Below are 21,779 nucleotides of genomic sequence, written 5' to 3'. Positions count from 1 at the left end.
ACCTGACCACTGACCCGTCTCCCTTAGCAACACACAGAACTCAACCCTGAGATCAGTGCTGCCCTGACAGTTAGCACTAGATGAAATATTAATTAGTCAGTAAAATATTAATTGGATTCCATAGTTGGCGCTATTAATAAAGAGTGATAGTAGCTTAGCCCCTACTGTAGTCACCGTCATGCTGAGACATGCTGTATGTGTCTAGAATGTGCTTAACGGGTTGTCCAGCTGCGTGTGTGTGTGTGTGTGTGTGTGTGTGTGTGTGTGTGTGTGTGTGTGTGTGTGTGTGTGTGTGTGTGTGTGTGTGTGTGTGTGAGAGAGAGAGAGAGAGAGACAGGTTGTTCTGAGGGAGTGGTGCTCACTCACACAGGAAGCATGTCAGATATATGCTAGACTGGCTGTCTCCACTTAATACATTACAGTCAGTCCCTTCCAGTAACTCTCTCCTCTCTCTTCTCCATCTCTCTCTCACACACACACACACACACACACACACACACACACCCCAGTTAAGAGGTCTCCTTCTGATTAGTCTTCCTGTACTTTACATGTACACACATATATACATTCACACGTGTTCAAATGTGTTCATTTGTGTGAAACTCTGGTAGACAACACACACACACACACACGTGTATTCTCTGGTAGACAACACACACACACACGTGTATTCTCTGGTAGACAACATTGGTGTAGTAGGCTGGATAAAGGAAGTGTGATGCTCACGTTGGTCTGATTGAGGAGAGGAGTGTGAGTGTCCTGTAATCACCGTTGTTTATGAAGTACTGTGTGTGTGTGTGTGTGTGTGTGTGTGTGTGTGTGTGTGTGTGTGTGTGTGTGTTCACAGGTGGCAGCGGGACAGGAGATCTGTGTGATTGAAGCAATGAAGATGCAAAACAGCATGACTGCAGCAAAACCTGCCAAGGTTAGAACACACGCACGCACGCATAGAGCATTCCACTCATCTACCAGTCCTCCCAGATAATCACTGAGACATTCTGTAGAGTAGGAGTGAGAGTGAGAGTGAGAGTGAGAGTGAGAGTGAGAGTGAGAGTGAGAGTGAGAGTGAGAGTGAGAGTGAGAGTAGGAGAGTAGGAGAGTAGGAGAGTAGGAGAGTAGGAGAGTGAGAGGCCAGTGTGAAATAAACATGCCACAGACCTTCTGGGGAAATTACGACTTCATATTATAACTTTTTTTCTGCGAGAGAGACAGAAAGATCAAAGCACAGGAAGCCAGACCAGTACAGTGTTTGTACCAGGCGTGTGAAGGTGTTTCAGCAGGAGCTCAGAACAGTGCTGGTTAACCTCCACCCAGACATACGGGGCTCCTGCTTGGTGTTCAGAGGGGTTTCTGCATTTCCCCATTCAGTCGTCCTGCATCACGTCATGATGTGAAACTCCAGAGTTGTGAGGTTCCACCAGCATCAGTAGTGTGAGACTTGTGAGGGTGATGCAAGACTCATAAACCAAGTCACTAGTTTGATCAGATGTCACTAACAATTCTCTCTCTCTCTCTCTCTCTCTCTCTCTCTCTCTCTCTCTCTCTCTCTCTCTCTCTCTCTCTCTGTGCGTGTGTGTGTGTGTTTCTCCTCAGGTTAAGCTTGTACACTGTAAAGCTGGTGAAACAGTTGGAGAGGGAGATCTTCTGGTGGAGCTGGAATAAACCCAAACACACACACACACACACACACACACACACACACACACACTTCTTTCAGATCTACCCTGTGGAATCACACCTTAGTATCCTGGAAGCTCCTTTCAGCCTCGTCTTCTTCTCTGTCTGCTGCTCTCTGCGTAGTCATGAGAAGTAAGACCACCCAAAGGCCGGACCCCTCCTGAGTCTCCGGTCGGTGGGCGAGGGCCCGGCTCCCAGGGGACGCCACGGAGCGCCCTGAACACCACACTGTGGCGCCATTCACACTACAGTGGTGTGAAGCACAATAAACTCTCACGACTGTTCACGTCTCTGTAGGACACTGGTCATGTTCACTCCATATGTTTCATGTGTTGTACAGAAATCACACTAATGAGCCCTCATACAAACATTGGGTCCTTTTTACCTTTCAATGGATTAAAAATGGATTAAACGTGGATTAAACGTGGATTAAACATGGATTGTATTTGCAGGACACACTTGCAGTTCTATGTAGTTCTTGATTTTTAAATAAAATTTATAAAGGTGATTGTACGGGCAAGACCGAAAGGTCCATGTAGTTTAGCACAACCCTGTGAGTACAGTGTCCTTCACCATGGGAATGAAGATAGTGGATGGAGCTTTGCGAAGAGCCTGGTAGGAGGAGGAGGTGGTGGAGGTGTGGTGGAGGTGTGGTGGAGGTGTGGTGGAGGTGTGGTGGAGGTGTGGTGGAGGTGTGGTGGAAGTGTGGTGGAAGTGTGGTGGAGGTGTGGTGGAGGTGTGGTGGAAGTGTGGTGGAGGTGTGGTGGAGGTGTGGTGGAGGTGTGGTGGAGGTGTGGTGGAGGTCCTGGCGCTGGAGCTCTGCTCTCTCTCGTCTTTCCTGCCTGAACTCCACCTTTGCACCCTAGAGCCTTATGGCTGTAAATGTTTGTAAAAGATGATTTTTGTAAAAATAAAAACGCAACTCAAGAAAAAGAGCTCCGTTGTTTTTAGTGTTATAGTTTGTTTTTAGTTATACTCATGGTCCCTTATGAGTTTCTAGTCTTGAGACAGAGATGTTGTTTGAATGCAGGCCCCCTCTAGCCAATCAGTGAGAGTACAGCGGGTGAGCCGGTGATTGATTGGTTCCACTCAACCATCTGCTGCTTGATAAAGCCAAGCCAATGATGTCACTGCGTCTCCCGCTCTTAACCACACGCCCCCCCCAGAGAAACCACTCATCCTCTATATTGCACTCATTTGCTTTTAATGTAGCAATGTTTTTTTTACAGACATATTTTAACAAATGTAAACAAAATAAGTCAGTCAAGATGGCTGGCCTCTCTAGTTGGGCCGTTTTCACTGTGCTGGGATGGCTACAGGTTGTCTCCATGGTGACGCAGTCATCTGAAAGACGTGGTTGTTAAGGGCGTCCGCTGTTGAGGACTGGCGGCCATTGCAGTGTTACAGACCCTCTCGGAAGTGGCCTAGTGGCGCTGAGTGTAAACGTAGTGTCAGACGTTCAGGTCCAACTAGGGGTTGATCCATATCATACCAGACCACTGTCAACCCCCATGAGTGTAATGTTGTTTGTGTGTGTGTGTGTGTGAGAACGTGTATGTTGGAGGTCTTGAGTTCTACTATATTCTCTCACTGTTGTGGTTTTTGGACAGCGTGCTCAATCTGATTTGCATTACTAGGTTTGTGCTTGAAAACACTCACCACTTCCTGTGACCCTGTACTCAACCTTAGAATGCTGCCCTCGCCCACACATCCCTCATCCGAGCATGACCTTTAACCCCTGTCCTATTCTACTTTAACCCCGGCTTTATTCTACTTCGTTCTCCTCCACCGTGAGATGTATAGTCCTCCAGCCGCGCTTTACGGCTCTCCAAACGTCCCAGTCTCTCCCTCCGTCTCCACACCGCCTCACGGGAAGAGAGAAATCCGTCTTCTTTTGTGTCCTCTCCTTCGGTAAACGCCTAAGGAAGCAGGAGGGACCCTCCGCTCACTCAGTAGGTCCACGTCGCCGCTGCCTGCCGTAGGTTCGGCCGTTAAAAAAAAAAACAACAACACCCGGCAGACCCAAACTGCGGTTCCGGCCAGGCCCCGGTGCGGAGCCTCAGACCGTAGTGACCCTCATGACCAGCTCTCGGTTGCCGTTGCTGGGCTGACCGTTGGCGGGGGCGGGCGGGGGGGAGGAGGTGGGGGAGGCGGGCGTGGAGGCTCGGCGCTCCTGCGATCGGAGGTGCTGGCTGAGCAGCTGCAGCAGGCTGTACGTGCAGTGATGGTCCATGGGGGGCGGGGCCATGAGAGGCGGGGCCAGCCCGTTCCCCGCCTCCACCGCGTCCTCGGGCGTGGTCCCGGCTACCGGCGGCACGGCTGTGGCGGGTGTCATGGCGGCCGCCATGAGGGAGGAGGTGGAGGGGGAGGGGCCTGTGCCGGGGGGCGGGGCTGTGGTGGCCCGGTTGCTCAGGGGGAGGGTCAGGGCGCGCAGGGTGCTGCTACCGCCCTTCTGCGGGTCGTCGGTGTCCCGGACCTTGTCGTAGTTCAGAACCTTCCACTGCTGATTCACTGCTTGCCAGCGATTGAAGATCCGAAACACAGATGGACCCTCGTGCACGATCAGGGCTGAAGGGGGCAGAGAAGAACACCATTAGCATGTACACACACACACACACACACACACACGCTGCTGTTTCTTGTGAGTAAATCAAGTCAAACCAAACATTTGTGAGCCTGACATTAAGAAACAGTTTGGCTTTGTAGAGCATTAAAAACCTGGTGTGTCTCCTTTATGGTGTGAGAATCAGCTACGTAAACGTTTGGGTATGTTGTCCTGTGCTGGTAAGTCCTCCCACACACGTCGCTGCTGTTGAAGACCTCTGCCCTCTGTACACCCGTCTGTGCCCTTTCACCTGTGGGCATCTGGCCAGAGGGCCTGACTGGGTCTCACGCCTCGAAGGCCAACGCTGTGAGTCGTGCTGACCCGAGCTGACCAGGGCCCGTGTGTGACGCGGCAGGAAAGCGCCGTGTAATGCCAGGCGGAGCCGCCACCTCCCTCTGGGTGGGAGGGGCCGCATTGCTCCACCTCCTGTCAATCATGCCGATGCTGGCCGATGTCTTTTGTGTGTTGAGAGCAGTGTTAGGGTGTGGGCAGCGGTTCACCTGTGCCTGTGTGCAGGAGGGGGTGTGTTCAGGAGTGTGTGTGTGTGTGTGTGCAGGCTGATAGCTGCATGACCAAGAGTGCTAACTGACAGGCGGGAGTTGGCATAGCGACCAAACTGGGGACGACAATGGAGTGAAGAACCTGCTCCTCTGCCATGGTTACACACACCACTTTCATTTGACACACTGGTGGTGTTAGTGTGTGTGTGTGTGTGTGTGTGTGTGTGTGTGTGTGTGTGTGTGTGTGTGTGTGTGTGTGTGTGTGTGTGTGTTCAGATGGAGATACTGATAGGGACACACATTTAGCTGAATTGTCTGTATATGCAAATGTCCACATACAGATCGTACTTCACCTCATCTGCCCACACCTGCATTCCCCCAATACACACACACACACTCACACTCACACTCACACACACACACACACACACACACACACACACACACACACACACACACACACTCACACAGCATCATGCAGTGTGCCAGTCATGCAGAAAGAGTCTTGATCTGATTTAGCAAAGCAGCTGCCAGCAACCACTCCATCTCTCCTCCGCACTCCTCTCTTGATTTCATCCCTCCATCCCCACTACCCACAACCCCTCACTCCACTCACACACTTGCGCACACTTTGACAGACTGGGTCTGTGTGAGGGGGGGCGGGGCCTGGGTCTGTGTGAAGGAGGGGAGGGGAGGGGTCTGGGTCTGTGTGAGGGAGGGGCGGGGCGGGGCCTGGGTCTGTGTGAGGGAGGGGCGGGGCCTGGGTCTGTGTGAGGGAGGGGAGTATAATGTAGGCTTTTCCTGAGCAATGAACGCTCATTGTGCTTCACAGTGAGGTTCTAAAGACAAACACTAAGACGCTAGAGGAGGCTCTGAATCACATGATCATCCTGGTGCTCAGTTTCTGTCTGCCTATCATTCTAAATAAACATGCAAAATCCTCATCTATCAGTTCATCTCCTCCCTAGTACACACTCTCTCTCTCTCTCTCTCTGTCTCTCTCTCTGTCTCTCTCGGGCCCCTGATCTTCTCATCACTGATGGAGAATGTGAGCTGTGTATTGATTTAAAACACACACACACACACACACTTCGCGTAGAGCTTGAAAAATCAGGTCGACTGGAGAAAGCTCTGAAGGCCACGCTTGAATTCTGATCGACAGGTTGCTTCTCACTCCACTCCAGTCACTGTGACTGTCTCCCTCATCATTTCATCACACACCACACACACTCCGCCATCACTCTCATTTCATCACACACCACACACACACACACTCCACCATCATTTTTTCCTCACATGCTCTCACATCCCCTCCAATAAACACCAAATTCATGTTATTTTGTTCCTACTGAAATTAAAGAGATTACTCTGGGTCATAATTGGCGAGCGGGACATTGAAAGGTTTCTATATTTACACACGCGCTACCTCACCAAACCTGCTCTGCTAACCTGAGCTCAATTGCTCAAACCTGAGCTCACTAGCTTCCCTGTCACCATAGTAACCATCAGCAAAACCACAAAATCATACTCGTATGGAACAGAACATGATAACATGATACTGGAGTTTGAGGTACTTATGGAGTACTTATGGAGTACTTATGGGTGGAGCGAAGATTCTTTCCATTGCTTCTCCATCGCTGAGAAAAGCCGGCGTTGTTTACACTGCTCCAACACCAGCGACAGCTCAGAGTCTGACTACCACACTCCCCAAACTACCCCAGTTCTGCAACTGTAAATCCCAGCAGGGGCATTTATGTGTACCACAGGCTACTCATGATGGCTTGACCAGTGTAGTAAGAGCTACAAACTACTGCTTTATGTTGCCATGTTTTTCCTAACATCCACTTTTTTGTAGTTCAGTACATCCCTGATCAAAAACAAACTACTATTACTATTTACTAATAGTAAATTACTATTACCTGCTAATAGACACTACAGGCTATAGATGGGGCCCAACTATTTCAACTCTTCCTCTGTGTTCTCTCTGCCTCTCTCTCTATCCATCTGTCTCTCTCTCTCTATCCATCTGTCTGTCTCTCTCTCTCTCTCTCCCTCTGTCTCTCTCTCTATCTCTTTCTCTCTCTCTCTCTCTAGTCCATTAATCTGTTTGGTCGCTTAAGGAGACAGAGTGATATATCACAAGAGAAACCCTGAAGGACTTAGTCATTGATCAACCCCTCGCACGTGTACACACACACACACACACAAGCGTGCGCATGTACACACACATACACACACATACTCACGCACGGATGAGTCACAGAAAGCCTCCAGACGGCCGGTCCACTACCTCTCTCCCCTTCACTGTATCAGCAGTAAAAACCTTTACTATTCTCTTTAATCTACCCACAGAGGGCCTAACTGCCCCCCACTCTCCATCCAACTGCTTCTCCACCCTATGATCAGCTCCGCCCGCTGTGACGGAGGGAGAGGATTCCCCCCCGTCAGTATGTGGGTGGAGCGCTACAACCCCGGTCCTGGACTCCTCTGCTTTTAGAGGCCATCTGTGAGCCAGTGACCCAGGACAGGGCCTCTGTCTGGAGCCCGTATGTCACGCAGCCGGTGGAGGCCACCTCCGCCCAGATGGAGGTCTCCAGCACCACGCCACACCACCCACTGCAGTGCTGCTATCACAGGCTTTTATTGGAGTCATTACTGCCAAAGAAATCTCCTCCACGTTCAGACCCAGCTATTTGTCAGTTCATTTCCTCTCTCTCCCTCCCTTCCTCCCTCCCTCTCTCTCTCTCTTTCTCTCCCTCTCTCTCTCCCTCTCTCTCTCTCTCTCTCTCTCTCTCTCCACCCCCCTCATGGAGTCAGTGTCTCTTGTCACATGGTCTGCAGTGAGGCAGATCCACAATTATCAGACAATTTCTAATTGATGAACAATTTCATCATTTAATTAGAAACAATGTTTCACACTGGAATGATGTGTTCGTGTATGCATGTGTGTGTGTGTGTGTGTGTGTGTGTGTGTGTGTGTGTGTGTCATCAGTTACAGTCCTCAGTTACAACCAGCTCTTGGAACACTGTGTTTTCACAGAAACATAACTGAATTATTACTGCACTGACATCACAAGAAGGCCAACTACTCTCTTTATGCTACAACTTTTTCCTTTAGTCTCTCTATCTCTCTCTCTCTCTCTCTCTCTCTCTCTCTCTCTCTCTCAGCACTCACCCTAATTCTATTACTCAGTACCAGAACCCGAAGACGGCTGGGTGTCACCAGCTGGGCTGCTGCTGAGATCAGCAGGTCTGGTGCTGTTGGATCGCACCCTTCTCCTCCACGTCAGCAGAACTCCGCCAAGAAACCAGGACATTTCAGAGCAGAAAGAACCGCCAGCAAGTCAGTACCAATAACACCAATTAATGTGGGTTTCTGTTGTTGTTTTTGTTGCATATTTGGAATCTTACAACTTCGGTCCATATCACTGTCAGCTTGGCTGTCCTTCTACACGTTTATACTCTAGAGTCTAGACAGACTAGATCTACGGCATTTTAACGTGATTTAACTACTACTGTAAACTGTGGCTCTCAACAGTCTAGACGTGTGTGTCTGTCTGCTTTTATGTATAAACACACTGTAGCCAAGAACGAGACGTCTCCGCGACGCCCACGCTGTCGTCCGCCCGGATCGAGGTCGGCCGGCGCCGTTGGCTGAGCCCGCGTGCCGTTTATGTGCCGCGTATCTCAGCATGGGCTCCCGTTTAAAATTAGCAGCAGCTCGCCCGACGCTCGGGGCGCGGCTCCTCCCTCCGCTGGAGCTCCCATACATCACGCCGCGCTCCAGAAATAGGAGCCCCGGCAGCACCGCGGGAGGCGGGCTGGGCGCCGGCCCATCTGTCACGGAGCCAGTGGGAGGTTCTGAGAAGCTCCGCCTCTCTGATAAGCTCCTCCCCTCTCTGCTGGAGGTTCAACCGAACCTCCCTCTCTCCTCCAACACAAGCGAAACGTTCGCCGTGTGAAGATCGCAGGGAGGAACTGGACCCGGATACCCAGTTTGTTGAGGTCGTTAAATCTTTCCGTTCACGCACACACACACACACACACACACACACACACACACACACACACACACACACACACACACACACTCGGTGCCAGTAATAAACCAGTGTTTCACAACACTAATGCATAATAAACTATATGACATTATTCCTGAGTTCTGAATCACTATGGTGAGTGACATGGGCCTGTGAGATGATGTGTTGTGCGTTGAGATATTGTGTCCCTGCTGTGTTCCATATGCCAGTGTTTTTCACTCTAGTCCTTGGGGACTCTCAGCCAGTCCATGCTGGCTTCGTTTGGCCCTGCTCCAGGCCCGAGTGTTCCAGATATTCTACCCTCTGGACCGCGTGGTTCAGGTGTGCGGGAGCAAGGCCCGTCTGGGCTCCTGAAGGACCCGGCTGGGAAACACCACCGTATTGATCAGAACTTCCACCATGCTAAATTTGCCAAAGAGAAAGACGTAAACGGGCCGAGCGCTTCGCGGTGGACCGGGGCGGCGCGTGAGCTCACCGATGCAGACCAGGTCCATGAAGCCGTACATGGCGTAGCAGATCTGGAAGAGCAGGTCCTGCCGCTGCCACTTGGCGGACGGGCTGAGCGAGGACCACACCAGCCACGAGATGCTGGCGATGAGGAAGAGCGAACCCAGCACGGCCGCCGCGATCTGCACCTTCTCGATGACCGTCAGCGAGATGGTTTGCCACTGCACGTGCAGAGAAAGAGGAGAAGAGGTAGTGTGAGAAAGAGGGGAGAGGGGGATGAGGTGGGTAACAGTCAAAACAACCCGGCCAGCAAAGTCCAAACAAGGTAATATGGGACCGGTTGACCTGGGTTCGAAAGAAGATTACACGTAGTGGTTTTTTAAACTAGATCACCAGATGTGGGTTCTAAAGATCACCTGTAGTGGGTTTTTAAACTAGATCACCAGATGTGGGTTCTAAAGATCACCTGTAGTGGGTTTTTAAACTAGATCACCAGATGTGGGTTCTAAAGATCACCTGTAGTGGGTTTTTGGTGCTGATGGCAATGACCTGGTACTTGTAGTAGCAAAGCTCACAGCTCCACGAGCCTCGCTCACTGATCCACTTGATCAGACAGGGCTCATGAGTGCAGCGCACCGAGCCACTACAGCGACACGGGCTCAGCAGCTCCCCCTGCAGGACCCAACACGCAAACACACACAAACACAGGCAGACATGTTAGCGCTTTATAGAGCAGCAACATTTTCAGCGTAAGGCAATAAACTCTGTTTTCTGTAATGACTTCTGGATAATTAGTTTGGGACCTTTTATGTTAGATGAAAACATTATATTGACAAAACCTTCGAGTAAAGACATTTAGCGAATAACTGCTCTCTTATGTGCTGTTTTAGCCTCTTTCATGAGGAACACTTTCTGGTTTACTGTCATAATGCGAAGCGTAATTAGGGGTTGTAAAGCAGGGGCATAGTGTACGTAGCCTCGGCTTTATTAGGTCAACACTTCAACTCTGTAGCAGCACCGCAGTGTTAACAGACTGGGTTGAGTGGGCAGGACCGGCTCCAGGCGCAGCGCGGAAGTTCTTACACGCCTCTGTGCTACTGCTGGGTTGACCCACCATCATAAAAAAGGTCCAGTGGGCAACAGTCCGGCAGTCGGAGAAGGAACAGGGAGGAAAAGTTAGAAAGTAGTTGAGGCGATGCGTAGCGTCAGTGAGTGGGGGTCAGTGAGTGGGGGTCAGTGAGTGGGGGTCAGTTTCTGGTGCGTCCCTCGCAGACGGCTCTACGTCAGATACTTGTGCTCCTACTCACTGCCACGGACCGCTTCTTTTAAAGGACTCGCTTTTCAGATCAACACCATTACCCCATGTGAGATAAATAGCAACGGTTACAGCAGAGGTCAGAAGTCCTAAGTGCAGTAAACACAGTTCCGCTGCAGGTCAGTGAGACGCCAAGATCTCCCAGCATGCATCACAAAGAGCTTCAGACCTATTAGAATTTCTGTTATTCAGAGGATCACAGAGGTGCACCATTGGGTGTGTGTGTGTGTGTGTGTGTGTGTCGGAAAAACACATACTCAGACACACGCAAGACACAGCTCTTTAGAAAGAGTGCGTGTCTACACAAAGCTAGCCAATTTGTTGAATGATTCTACATTTGTCTGCCGCTGCCTTCATTATAGGAATACAAACTCTCATTATGGAAAAAACTCTATGCGTCTAATTAAACACATTCCTTATTGAATAGTAACCAGAGACAATGACTGTGTCGCTTTTATTTGGCCCAGTGAAGACTTCACACACACACGCACACACACACACACACACTATAATAATCAGACTAGACCATCTGTTGTGCGTTCACAGTATGTTGGCTAGGACAGACACACTCACCAGGGCAGGGTCTGACTGATTGCCCCTTTGTTAAGCTGATCTGGGGCCAGTTTTGCAGTTCTTCTCAAACTTCACGCCAGAGGCACTGATGTTCAGGTTGAAAAAGGACAAGTGACTTCCATCATCTTTATATGACCCAGCTGATCCATCCAGCCTTCTTAGCAAATCCTGAGATAGAGTTTTACCTTCTGGCCCTGCACTGTGCAACTCTGGTGCTCTGGAGTGCTGCGGGAGAGCAGGGCGCGTCCCCCAGGGCCCTAAAGCCCTCCGTCTGCTTCCTGCTCACAGCAGCAGTAAGAAACACTGTGGCTGCCCCCAGACTTGGCTCACTATATAATATTACATCATGCTAACTGCCAGCGAGGCCTTACTTTCCCACTCCCGTCATTTGCCCTAATTTCAACCTTGGCCAGTCTGTGTTTAGAAACTTGTTCTGAGATCACGGAGAAAAAAAAGGGACAACCATCACCATTTTCTGTACAAATGACCTCTAAAATAACAGTCTGGCAGTGCAGTCTAGACTCAGTCTAGACCATTCAAGGCTGGTTTGTGTGGAGCCTTGGGAAGCCTGCTGATGCAGGTCAGTGGATACCTGAGTGCGCTTTGCAGAGGAACTTTGCATTAGATCAGTGTGAGGTGAAGACTGCTTGTCTTCACTAGCTGAGGAGAACATGAGGATGGATCTGTTTGCTGAAGTATGTCTGAGGCGTGTCAAGCAACCAAAACCCCCACCTGCTCCATCAATGGACACTGGGTCTCCACCCGGAGAGCTACTCTGTTGTCAACATAGTTCTATTTGTCTTGCAAAACTCAGGAGGTGGAAGATAACTGACCATTGCGTTTCAGTCCCAGTCTGGGGATAACGCTGCACTGTGGTGTTTTTTGCTCTAGCTCTGACACAGCTGGCCCAAGTCATGAAGCAGTGGTTGGGTGATCTGTGGACCTGCCGTTTGGTGATTTGTTGATCTGTGATTGGGTGATAAGTTGATATGTTGTTATTTATCTATGATAAGTTCATGGTGCACGGTGTGTCAATCAGTGATCAGGTGATGTATTGAAACAAGTTACTCTGCAGAAGAACCTCACACTGAGTATGTTCCTCTGCAGAAGAACCTCACACTGAGTATGTTCCTCTGAAGAAGAACCTCACACTGAGTATGTTCCTCTGCAGAAGAACCTCACACTGAGTATGTTCCTCTGCAGAAGAACCTCACACTGAGTATGTTCCTCTGCAGAAGAACCTCACACTGAGTATGTTCCTCTGCAGAAGAACTTCACACTGAGTATGTTCCTCTGCAGAAGAACCTCACACTGAGTATGTTCCTCTGCAGAAGAACCTCACACTGAGTATGTTCCTCTGCAGAAGAACCTCACACTGAGTATGTTCCTCTGCAGAAGAACCTCACACTGAGTATGTTCCTCTGCAGAAGAACTTCAAGCATTCTGAAACGCAGCTCTGAAAGCAACCACTATTTTTACCAAGCACTTAATAGGCAGCCTATGCAGTTAGGACATGCTAAGATGCTGGATGCTGCCACATATATCACCACACTGGCAAAGCTAAATATTGAGTAGGCTCCAGAAACAAAGAAATGTTTGTCCTAATTTCAACTTGAACTAAACTGCTTGTTCTTAGGTCAGCAGAAAGCAGCCTCTGCCCCACCATCTGTAAAATCCAGCCTAGAGTAATGGATTGCAGTCCAGCCTAGAGTAATGGATTGCAGAACTGGATGAATGATGTTGTTGGTGGCCTTGGTGACCCTCGTCTCAGCTTGTCTGTCCCACATTCATCTAGTGACGGTGATAAATTGATTTGAAAAAAAAATCAGAGTTGTACTTGACAGGAACCTCCCTTGTTAATGCGATGGTTCTTGAATCAAGCGTCTGTGTGAAACGAAACGTGAATTATTGTTTTGTGTGCGTCTAAAGCTCTGACTGTGACTTTAAAGGGGCGATACATTCCCAGTGCCGTCCCTCAGGTCCTTGGAAAATGACATTTCAAGGTCTGCTTTTAATCTCTTTGCTGAAATGACATATAATCTATTGATTGGGGTATAACATATGCAGATCACATTTTTATCAACAGTATGTTGATAAGTTTGCAGGGCTGCTTTACTGAGATGACACTGGAGAGAATTGCACTGACCACAGAGGTGCTGTGTATGCCTGTCTGTGTTGTTTTGTGTGTGTGGGTGTGCTTGGCTAACTAATGATTCTTTCAGCGGATCAGAATCTATCATGAGACACGCAAACAGTATGCAAAGAAAATGTGTGTGTGTGTGTGTGTGTGTGTGTGTTGTGGGTGTGAGACAGCAGATCCTTCAGGAACAACCTATATTTAATAGGATTACGGCATGTGCATATTAGGTAGGTCTTACTACCTACAGATTACATAGGATTTGGGGGGGAAAACTCCTTATTCTCATCACTGAAAAACATATGTGATAAAATGACTGCAAGCCCCTTAGTATGGACAGACTGGTGCCAAGATTTATACAATGAAAATTATGTATCTTCTATACTCACAGCAGTAACCTGAGGTGTGGCTGGTATAGAATGCAAAGCCTTCTGAAATAATCACTGGGTTTAAATGCTAAGAAGCGTGAACATTTGTACCTGATTCATTTTATTGTGATGACTCAGATTCACTTGAATCACTTAGCAGTAATTAGACACATCCCCACATAATCACTAATGCTAAATCATAATTATGGTGTGCCGAGTGTAAAACTTTCAGGGCCTATTTGAGGGAGCGGATGACACAGCTAAGGGGATCATTTTCGTGGGAGAGATGAGGCCTCTTCATCTAATAGAGAGAACTGAGTGGATCACGAGAGTCTGGAAGCTTGTCTCCTTCATCCAGCCCAGATGGGCCTCTTTCTGCTAGACTGGCATTCAGTCAACGTTCCCTCTTAGTTAAGCACTGGTCAGCTGGATAGAACCTATGCTTCAGAAACATTAAGTTATGTTTGGGTATTTGTGTTTGTTTGTGTCGGGGTGTCTATGTTTGTGTGTGTGTGTGAGAGAGAGAGGAAGATTCATAGCTATACACAATTAATAGATGAATTAATTGCAACATAAAGTATAATCCACACAGCCTCATTGTTCTAGTTATGACTTTGAACTGTTGTTCAACTATGCTATCGGATTGACGGTTTCATTATTAAACACACATGGACTTATATCAGTAAGTGCATGGTTGATTCTGATCTGTTGCACATTCACGGTGAACCAGGCGGTGCTGTCAGAAACCCCACCAACAGTGACAGTCACATCTAACGCTCTGCCCTTTCTGTCATGGTAAATCCATGTGACTCCAATGAGCTCTGGTGGTGCTGGCCTGCTTCTCCAGCGTGTGGCGTATCACGGGGCAGCAGGGCTCATTCCAGCACCAGGAACACGGCGGTAAGCGCGGCCGACGGCACCGGCGTCCGGCACGGTCACCTGGCCACGCCCCCTCCAGCCTTGGGCTCAGCATTGGGTCGAGGACGGAGGAGCTTAACCATGCAGAGAGAGCGGGGGGGGGGGCATTAAATATATATCCGGAGAGAGAGGGGGGGGGAGACAGAAAGAGAGGGAGAGGGAGAGAGAGAAAGAGGGAGAGGGAGGGAGAGAGGGGAGCGGGGGAGTCTGAGATTAAGTGAAGTGCCTTTGACGTGACCAAGAGAATGCTGGAGCAGTCATGAGCAGAATCGGAAGTCAGAGAGGGTGGCTTTAGAAAGAGAGAGAGACAGAGACAGAGAAAATGAGAGGGAGAGAAAATGAGGGGGAGAAAGGGATTGGGAGAGAAGGATGGAGAAAGGGATGGGAAGAGTGAAGAGAAGAAGAGATGGACTGAAAGTGAGAGGTAGAGTGAAACAGACAGAGATGAGATGACACGAGGACCTTTCATGCTCCACTGCAAGCGAGACTCCCTCATCTAAACTGTGGCGTTACCATCCAATCAGGGCTTGAGAGGGAGTGTAGGAGAGTAGGAGAGTAGGAGATTGGGAGGAGGGAGGAGGGAAGAGAGTGGGAGACTGAGGGGGTGCCTACAGTCCTGGAGTACAGCACACTCTACTCCTAGTTCTAGAGTACACCACGCTCTACTCCTACAGTCCTGGAGTACAGCACACTCTACTCCTACAGTTCTAGAGTACACCACGCTCTACTCCTACAGTCCTGGAGTACAGCACACTCTACTCCTACAGTTCTAGAGTACACCACGCTCTACTCCTACAGTCCTGGAGTACAGCACACTCTACTCCTACAGTTCTAGAGTACACCACGCTCTACTCCTACAGTCCTGGAGTACAGCACACTCTACTCCTACAGTTCTAGAGTACACCACGCTCTACTCCTACAGTCCTGGAGTACAGCACACTCTACTCCTACAGTTCTAGAGTACACCACACTCTACTCCTAGTTCTAGAGTACACAATCTACCCTTACAGTTCTACAGTACAGCACACTCTACTCCTACAGTTCTAGAGTACACCACGCTCTACTCCTACAGTCCTGGAGTACAGCACACTCTACTCCTACAGTTCTAGAGTACACCACGCTCTACTCCTAGTTCTAGAGTACACAATCTACCCTTACAGTTCTACAGTACAGCACACTCTACTCCTACAGTTCTAGAGTACACCACGCTCTACTCCTACAGTCCTGGAGTACAGCACACTCTACTCCTACAGTTCTAGAGTACACCACGCTCTACTCCTAGTTCTAGAGTACAGCACACTCTACTCCTACAGTTCTAGAGTACACCACGCTCTACTCCTAGTTCTAGAGTACAGCACACTCTACTCCTACAGTTCTAGAGTACACCACGCTCTACTCCTAGTTCTAGAGTACAGCACACTCTACTCCTACAGTTCTAGAGTACACCACGCTCTACTCCTAGTTCTAGAGTACAGCACACTCTACTCCTACAGTTCTAGAGTACACCACGCTCTACTCCTAGTTCTAGAGTACAGCACACTCTACTCCTAGTTCTAGAGTACAGCACGCTCTACTCTTACAGTTCTAGAGTACAGCACATTCTACTTCTACTTTTCTAGAGTACAGCATACTCTACTCCTAGTTCTAGAGTACAGCACAATCTACCCTTACAGTTCTACAGTACAGCACACTCTACTCCTACTGTTCTAGAGTGCAGTACACTCTACTCCTAGTTCTAGAGTACAGCACACTCTACTCCTACTGTTCTAGAGTACAGCACACTCTACTCCTACTGTTCTAGAGTACAGCACACTCTACTCCTAGTTCTAGAGTACAGCACACTCTACTCCTACTGTTCTAGAGTACAGCACACTCTACTCCTACAGTTCTACAGTACAGCACACTCTACTCCTACTGTTCTAGAGTGCAGTACACTCTACTCCTAGTTCTAGAGTACAGCACACTCTACTCCTACTGTTCTAGAGTACAGCACACTCTACTCCTACTGTTCTAGAGTACAGCACACTCTACTCCTAGTTCTAGAGTACAGCACACTCTACTCCTACTGTTCTAGAGTACAGCACACTCTACTCCTACAGTTCTAGAGTGCAGCACACTCTACTCCTAGTTCTAGAGTACAGCACACTCTACTCCTAGTTCTAGAGTACAACACACTCTACTCCTACAGTTCTAGAGTGCAGCACACTCTACTCCTACAGTTCTAGAGTGCAGCACACTCTACTCCTACTGTTCTAGAGTACAGCACACTCTACTCCTAGTTCTAGAGTACAGCACACTCTACTCCTACAGTTCTAGAGTGCAGCACACTCTACTCCAAGTTCTAGAGTACAACACACTCTACTCCTACAGTTCTAGAGTGCAGCACACTCTACTCCTACAGTTCTAGAGTGCAGCACACTCTACTCCTACTGTTCTAGAGTACAGCACACTCTACTCCTAGTTCTAGAGTACAGCACACTCTGCTTCTAGTTCTAGAGTACAGCACACTCTACTCCTAGTTCTAGAGTACAGCACACTCTACTCCTAGTTCTAGAGTACAGCACACTCTACTCCTACAGTTCTAGAGTACAGCACACTCTACTCCTAGTTCTAGAGTACAGCACACTCTACTCCTAGTTCTAGAGTACAGCACACTCTACTCCTAGTTCTAGAGTACAGCACACTCTACTCCTAGTTCTAGAGTACAGCATGCTCTTCTATGCATATGAGCTTCTGCTCTTCTTGACATCGAACATCGGCTGTATACCAAGTATCTTATATCTCTGGTCTATGATCAGAACTCCCTGCCATAATCATATTCATTGTGATATAAAAAGCATAAAGATGGTTCTAGACCATCACTGAGAAATTCAATATGATGCGTGAATTCTGTTAAAGCTGTTTAGGTCTGATTCTCTGCTCTATGTCAAATGTGTTTTGGAACCAAACACTTTTGCTCCTGATAATTTACGGCCAAACTCATAAGGTGCTAAAAACACACATCAGTGTGAGAAGTCCAGATACTGGAACCCACAGTGTGCTTGAATGTTCTGAGAGAGTGAAGGTCCAATCCCAGTTGTCCTCTGTGACATGGTTAATGTAAAATCAATTGTAATGAATTATTATATTGCCTAGAAATTTGGGTACCGTAACTGTTCTTTGACTCACAATAAATTACAGAATCATGTTTGAAATATCCTATCTACGCCTGTAGAGGAAATAGGAAACCCTCTACAATGTCAATGAGAGTACTGATAGTGGGTCAGTTCCCCCATATCAGCATAACTGTGTTCATAGCGGTACAAAAGAGAACAAAAATGATCTTAGATCAGCCATCTCGCTCCGCTGCGTATACAGCCACATCCTGGAGGGCAGACACGCCCGGTGACGTGAAGTAGCTTCCGTTGAGCGGTTGTAGTTTTCAGTGGGGGCTCTGAGGTTTGTTGTTCTGCACAATCACGTTTTAAATGATTACCTCAACCAGAAGTAGTAAATCGTTAAATGGTCACCTAAACCAGAAAGAGTAATTTGTTAAATGGCTATCACAACCAGAAACAGGAGTTCGTTCAAATCAGCATAAATGGTAGCATTTCTACTGGAGAACTACAGGTGAGGTCAGTAGTCTTAATGCGGCGTAGGCCACGCCAACAGGCTGTCTAACTAGTTGTCATGCACGCTGACACTTTCTTGCACGAAACGTTCACTTCATCCATTGCCTCAGAAGCTTTGAGTGTGTACTATAGGATTTAACATCCCGATCCGAGGTATCGAGCTGGGGACGTTTCTGGCGGAGAGTGTATATTATCGTGTTCAATGACACGGTGGACTAATTAATCAACACGGCAGGACCGAAATTATGCAGAAGTGATTGGTTCCCGCGAGCGAGGTCTGGAAGGGAAAGAAAAGTGCAGCTCTTTATTAAAGGATCTTCAGGTTCCTCGCGTTGTCCCTCACACACCCCTTTGCTTATTTAGTCTTCTCTAATTAAAACAAGACCACAGAAGGTCTGGAGCGGTTCTCCCTCAGCAGTCTGAGGGACCACTTTTCTCAGACACACACACACACACACACACACACACACACACACACACACACACACACTCCAGCCTGACAGTCTCCTCATAGACCCATCTGCTCCCTGCATCACTCCCATCATATAGACATAGCAGCTACGCCACCCTGCTCTCCACACACTGGTGGACAGAAGGGTCGGGGTGGGGCTGTTAATGGCCAAACACTCCAACGTCCTGAGTGTGTTCACGTGTTCACGTGTACCCTCACTGCGCGCGCAACACACATGGGCCGCAGACGCACACAGAGCGCAGACGCGACTACACACACATCCTCAAACTGAGAGAAGGCGTCCTCTGGCATAGCGTGGCGGATAAAAGACATTACAATCTGGCATATACGCCTCGAAGGCCGATGAGTTAACCTTTAAGTAATGGTCTCGTTTATCCTTCGGCACACTGCTGTGCATATGGACAAATACCGCTCTCATAAAACCACCGAGGCGGAGTAACTCACGTTAATCGCGGGCGCACTCCATATCAAGAGGACACGCGCACGAACATTAGTCGGGATTTTGGGTTTCGAGCTTGAGTTATCCAGATGTTTGCTACCATAAAATACTTGATATGATAGACTAATTATGGGATATTGTTGTGTCAGAAGGTCACGTTGCTTATGTTCCTGTAAACACAGGTTACATGTAACATGGTCTACTGTTACACATAGGCGCTTCCGGTCTGTTACCTGTAGATTTTAGGCCCTCTTACCTGTTCCGGTCCCTGAAAACATATCCTGCAGAGAGGCGTTCTCACGCCGCTGTCTGTGCAGCTGTTCAGCGACAACCTCTCGTCGAACTTCTCTTTGGAACAGTCATCGGACGAGCTGCACCCGTCCAGACTCCTCGGTGCCTCGGCCTTGCCGTGAGCCCAGTCCTCAGAACCCGTCCCCTCGCTGGGCTCCCCAGGCGGTGGCGCCGTCGAGCTCCGGCCCACCGGTCGGTGGTGTCCGTTTGCTAAAGATCCGTCGGTGCTGGCGGCGCTGCTCGTCGCATTTCCTTCCGCGTTTAGTCCGTTCATGGGTGTGAAGGCGGGTGGCGGTGCCGACGGTGTCGGTGGCCTGAGCAGGAAAACCTTCAGGTCACTGAACAAGACGCGACAGCGGCTTCCCTGTTTGCCCTGTCGGCGCTGCATCGGTCTCCTACCCAACGATCTCCAGCGCCATACAATGACACCGACAGCCAACAACATGTGCCCGTTTTATTAATGTTGAACGGCGTGCGTGGATAAGACCTAAAGGTTACAACTATCTTACTTGGGCTGGTCTCATAGAGTAACCTAATGGAAAGAGGTGAGAACTTACTGTTTAGGACCACGAGGATGTCATTGGGGGAAACCCTAACATCTCCCTCGGAGGATTATTCGACAGTGGCAAACAACTTTTCGGTTGTTTTGTTTCTAAATGAACGAACATACGTTAAAAGTGTTTATTTTCGACCCGCGTTCTGTGTTCTGGAAACAACGGCCCATCCGACACAGGAGGCTCGTGACGAGATCTAGAGTTACTTGCTATTGACAAGCCATCCGTGTACACCGACCGCATCCAGACACTCTCACACGCATCAGTGTATGTCAAGTATATTAGTCTAATTATGCACTGACACGCAGGACAGTTACACGAGTCTACGACATGCTGTGCGATTTGAACGCATCTTTCGCTGAGCCTGCCCGACAAGCACGGGTCCCTTTACGGTCAATCGGCGTCATGTCAATCCTAAAATCTCCACAGTAGAATCTCGGAAAATGCCCGAGTTCGTTATAGTTTGTCACCGACAAAGAGATGCTATTTTCGCCTTTAGCATTCACATAATACAACAGTGTCGAAATACATCAGATCTATCACGTCAGATGAAGTGAAAACCAGATTCCAACACGAACTATTCGAGCGACAGGACGGCTGGGTAGAATGTAAGTAAGAAAATGTAATCAGCTTTCGATTCGTAATTTTCCATATTCGTATTCCATCGTTGCTCTGTATTTTGAAGGCGACACAGATACCGCTGACTAGTGTAGAATTGCGTTAACGGTACCCAGTTTGCTGTCACCAGCCATCAAAGTGTCTCGCGGGAAACGGAATCCTGGGCTACTATTGTCCTGTACGACGCCCATTGGAGAATATTGCATTCCTTGGGTCATCTGGAGGTATAGGTCCTAATCGATCACAAACGATCCGTCGCCCCGGGCTGTGCTTGATCAGTGTAGGTATCTCCTTAAACGCCCTGCCCTTATAATATGGTTCCCAATGCAGTTTGTAACACAGATCCCTACGGTCCGACACATTTCGAGAATCTATCTAGGCAGTCGTGGAAGCGATGTCCACTGTCCAGAGGAAGGAGAATACCGTCGCGATCCGCACTTTATTCCACACGTCGTTTCGTCATAGCATCCGTTTTTCGAGTCTTGAAACCTGCACGCTATGGTGCCTTCCGTTCAAACGTGCTGGTAGCCAAAAACTGGGTAAGAAAAAAAAAAGCTCGCTGTCATGGACGTCTAACGCGACAGAGGCACCGGATCGATTCGCGCGATGCAATCAGAACACACGACGTTTACCCCACTCAGCGACTCGGAGGGAGGACGGGCGCGTTTGCTGCGGTTTCAGCACCGTGACGCCCGGGACAGCTCCCAGGCGCGGGCCCGCGTCTCCAAGCGAGAGTGATGCGCGCGAATAACGGGGCGAGTGCACGGGCAACGCGATGATTTGTTTGTCACGTTCTTATATTTGGAGCCGTCCGAAGAATTAATAAATCCAGCTGTCCTGCCACCTCGAAAACTTAATATGTAGATTCAGCAAGAACTTTATATGGCGAGTATCGTGAATATTTTTTCCCAGTTTGAGGATACGTGGCAGGTTGCACATTCGGCCGTATTTCTTGTTGATCTGTCCGGCAATAGACCATCCTTTCATGCCTCGCGCTCCTCGAACAGCCGCGGTTTCCTCGATCAATAATTAATCAATGGGGCCACGCTCCACGCCGTATCTCAGTTCAGCCCTGATGAGTTCACATCACCCACACATCGTTGTCAAACCCGCTGAACTCAGCTAAAAAAATCAGCTAAAAATAGCGAGTTTTCTGCTTAAACGCTCGTGCTTGCCAACACGTGAGCTATGGCTTTTTATCTGCTGTATGAGAA

At 48.8% G+C, this 21,779-nt stretch overlaps 2 protein-coding genes across 2 annotated transcripts in view; one reads left to right on the top strand and one right to left on the bottom strand.

The window, feature by feature from the left end:
* LOC143493394 (propionyl-CoA carboxylase alpha chain, mitochondrial-like) overlaps positions 1–2,185 on the top strand; it is a 15,234-nt gene extending 13,049 nt beyond the window's left edge. The window contains exons 5-6 of the mRNA XM_076991798.1: positions 848–925; positions 1,594–2,185. Coding sequence (XP_076847913.1) covers positions 848–925; positions 1,594–1,662 — 147 coding nt within the window. The 3' untranslated portion in view covers positions 1,663–2,185. The remainder of the gene's footprint in view (positions 1–847; positions 926–1,593) is intronic.
* A 1,551-nt stretch (positions 2,186–3,736) lies between these two features.
* Positions 3,737–21,310, bottom strand: marchf4a (membrane-associated ring finger (C3HC4) 4a). The gene is made up of 4 exons (XM_076991792.1): positions 19,359–21,310; positions 9,786–9,941; positions 9,298–9,490; positions 3,737–4,245 (listed from the first exon to the last, which is right to left on the bottom strand). Exons 1-4 carry the CDS (start codon positions 19,836–19,838, stop codon positions 3,737–3,739), a joined length of 1,338 nt encoding a protein of 445 aa, XP_076847907.1. The 5' UTR covers positions 19,839–21,310.
* Between the last annotated feature and the right edge of the window lie 469 nt (positions 21,311–21,779).

Source organism: Brachyhypopomus gauderio, unplaced genomic scaffold, assembly GCF_052324685.1.
Source record: "Brachyhypopomus gauderio isolate BG-103 unplaced genomic scaffold, BGAUD_0.2 sc86, whole genome shotgun sequence".
In the NCBI taxonomy this organism is placed as follows: Eukaryota; Metazoa; Chordata; class Actinopteri; order Gymnotiformes; family Hypopomidae; genus Brachyhypopomus; species Brachyhypopomus gauderio.
The sequence above is the reverse complement of the archived record's forward strand: the minus strand, read 5'-3'. Positions and strand labels throughout refer to the sequence as shown.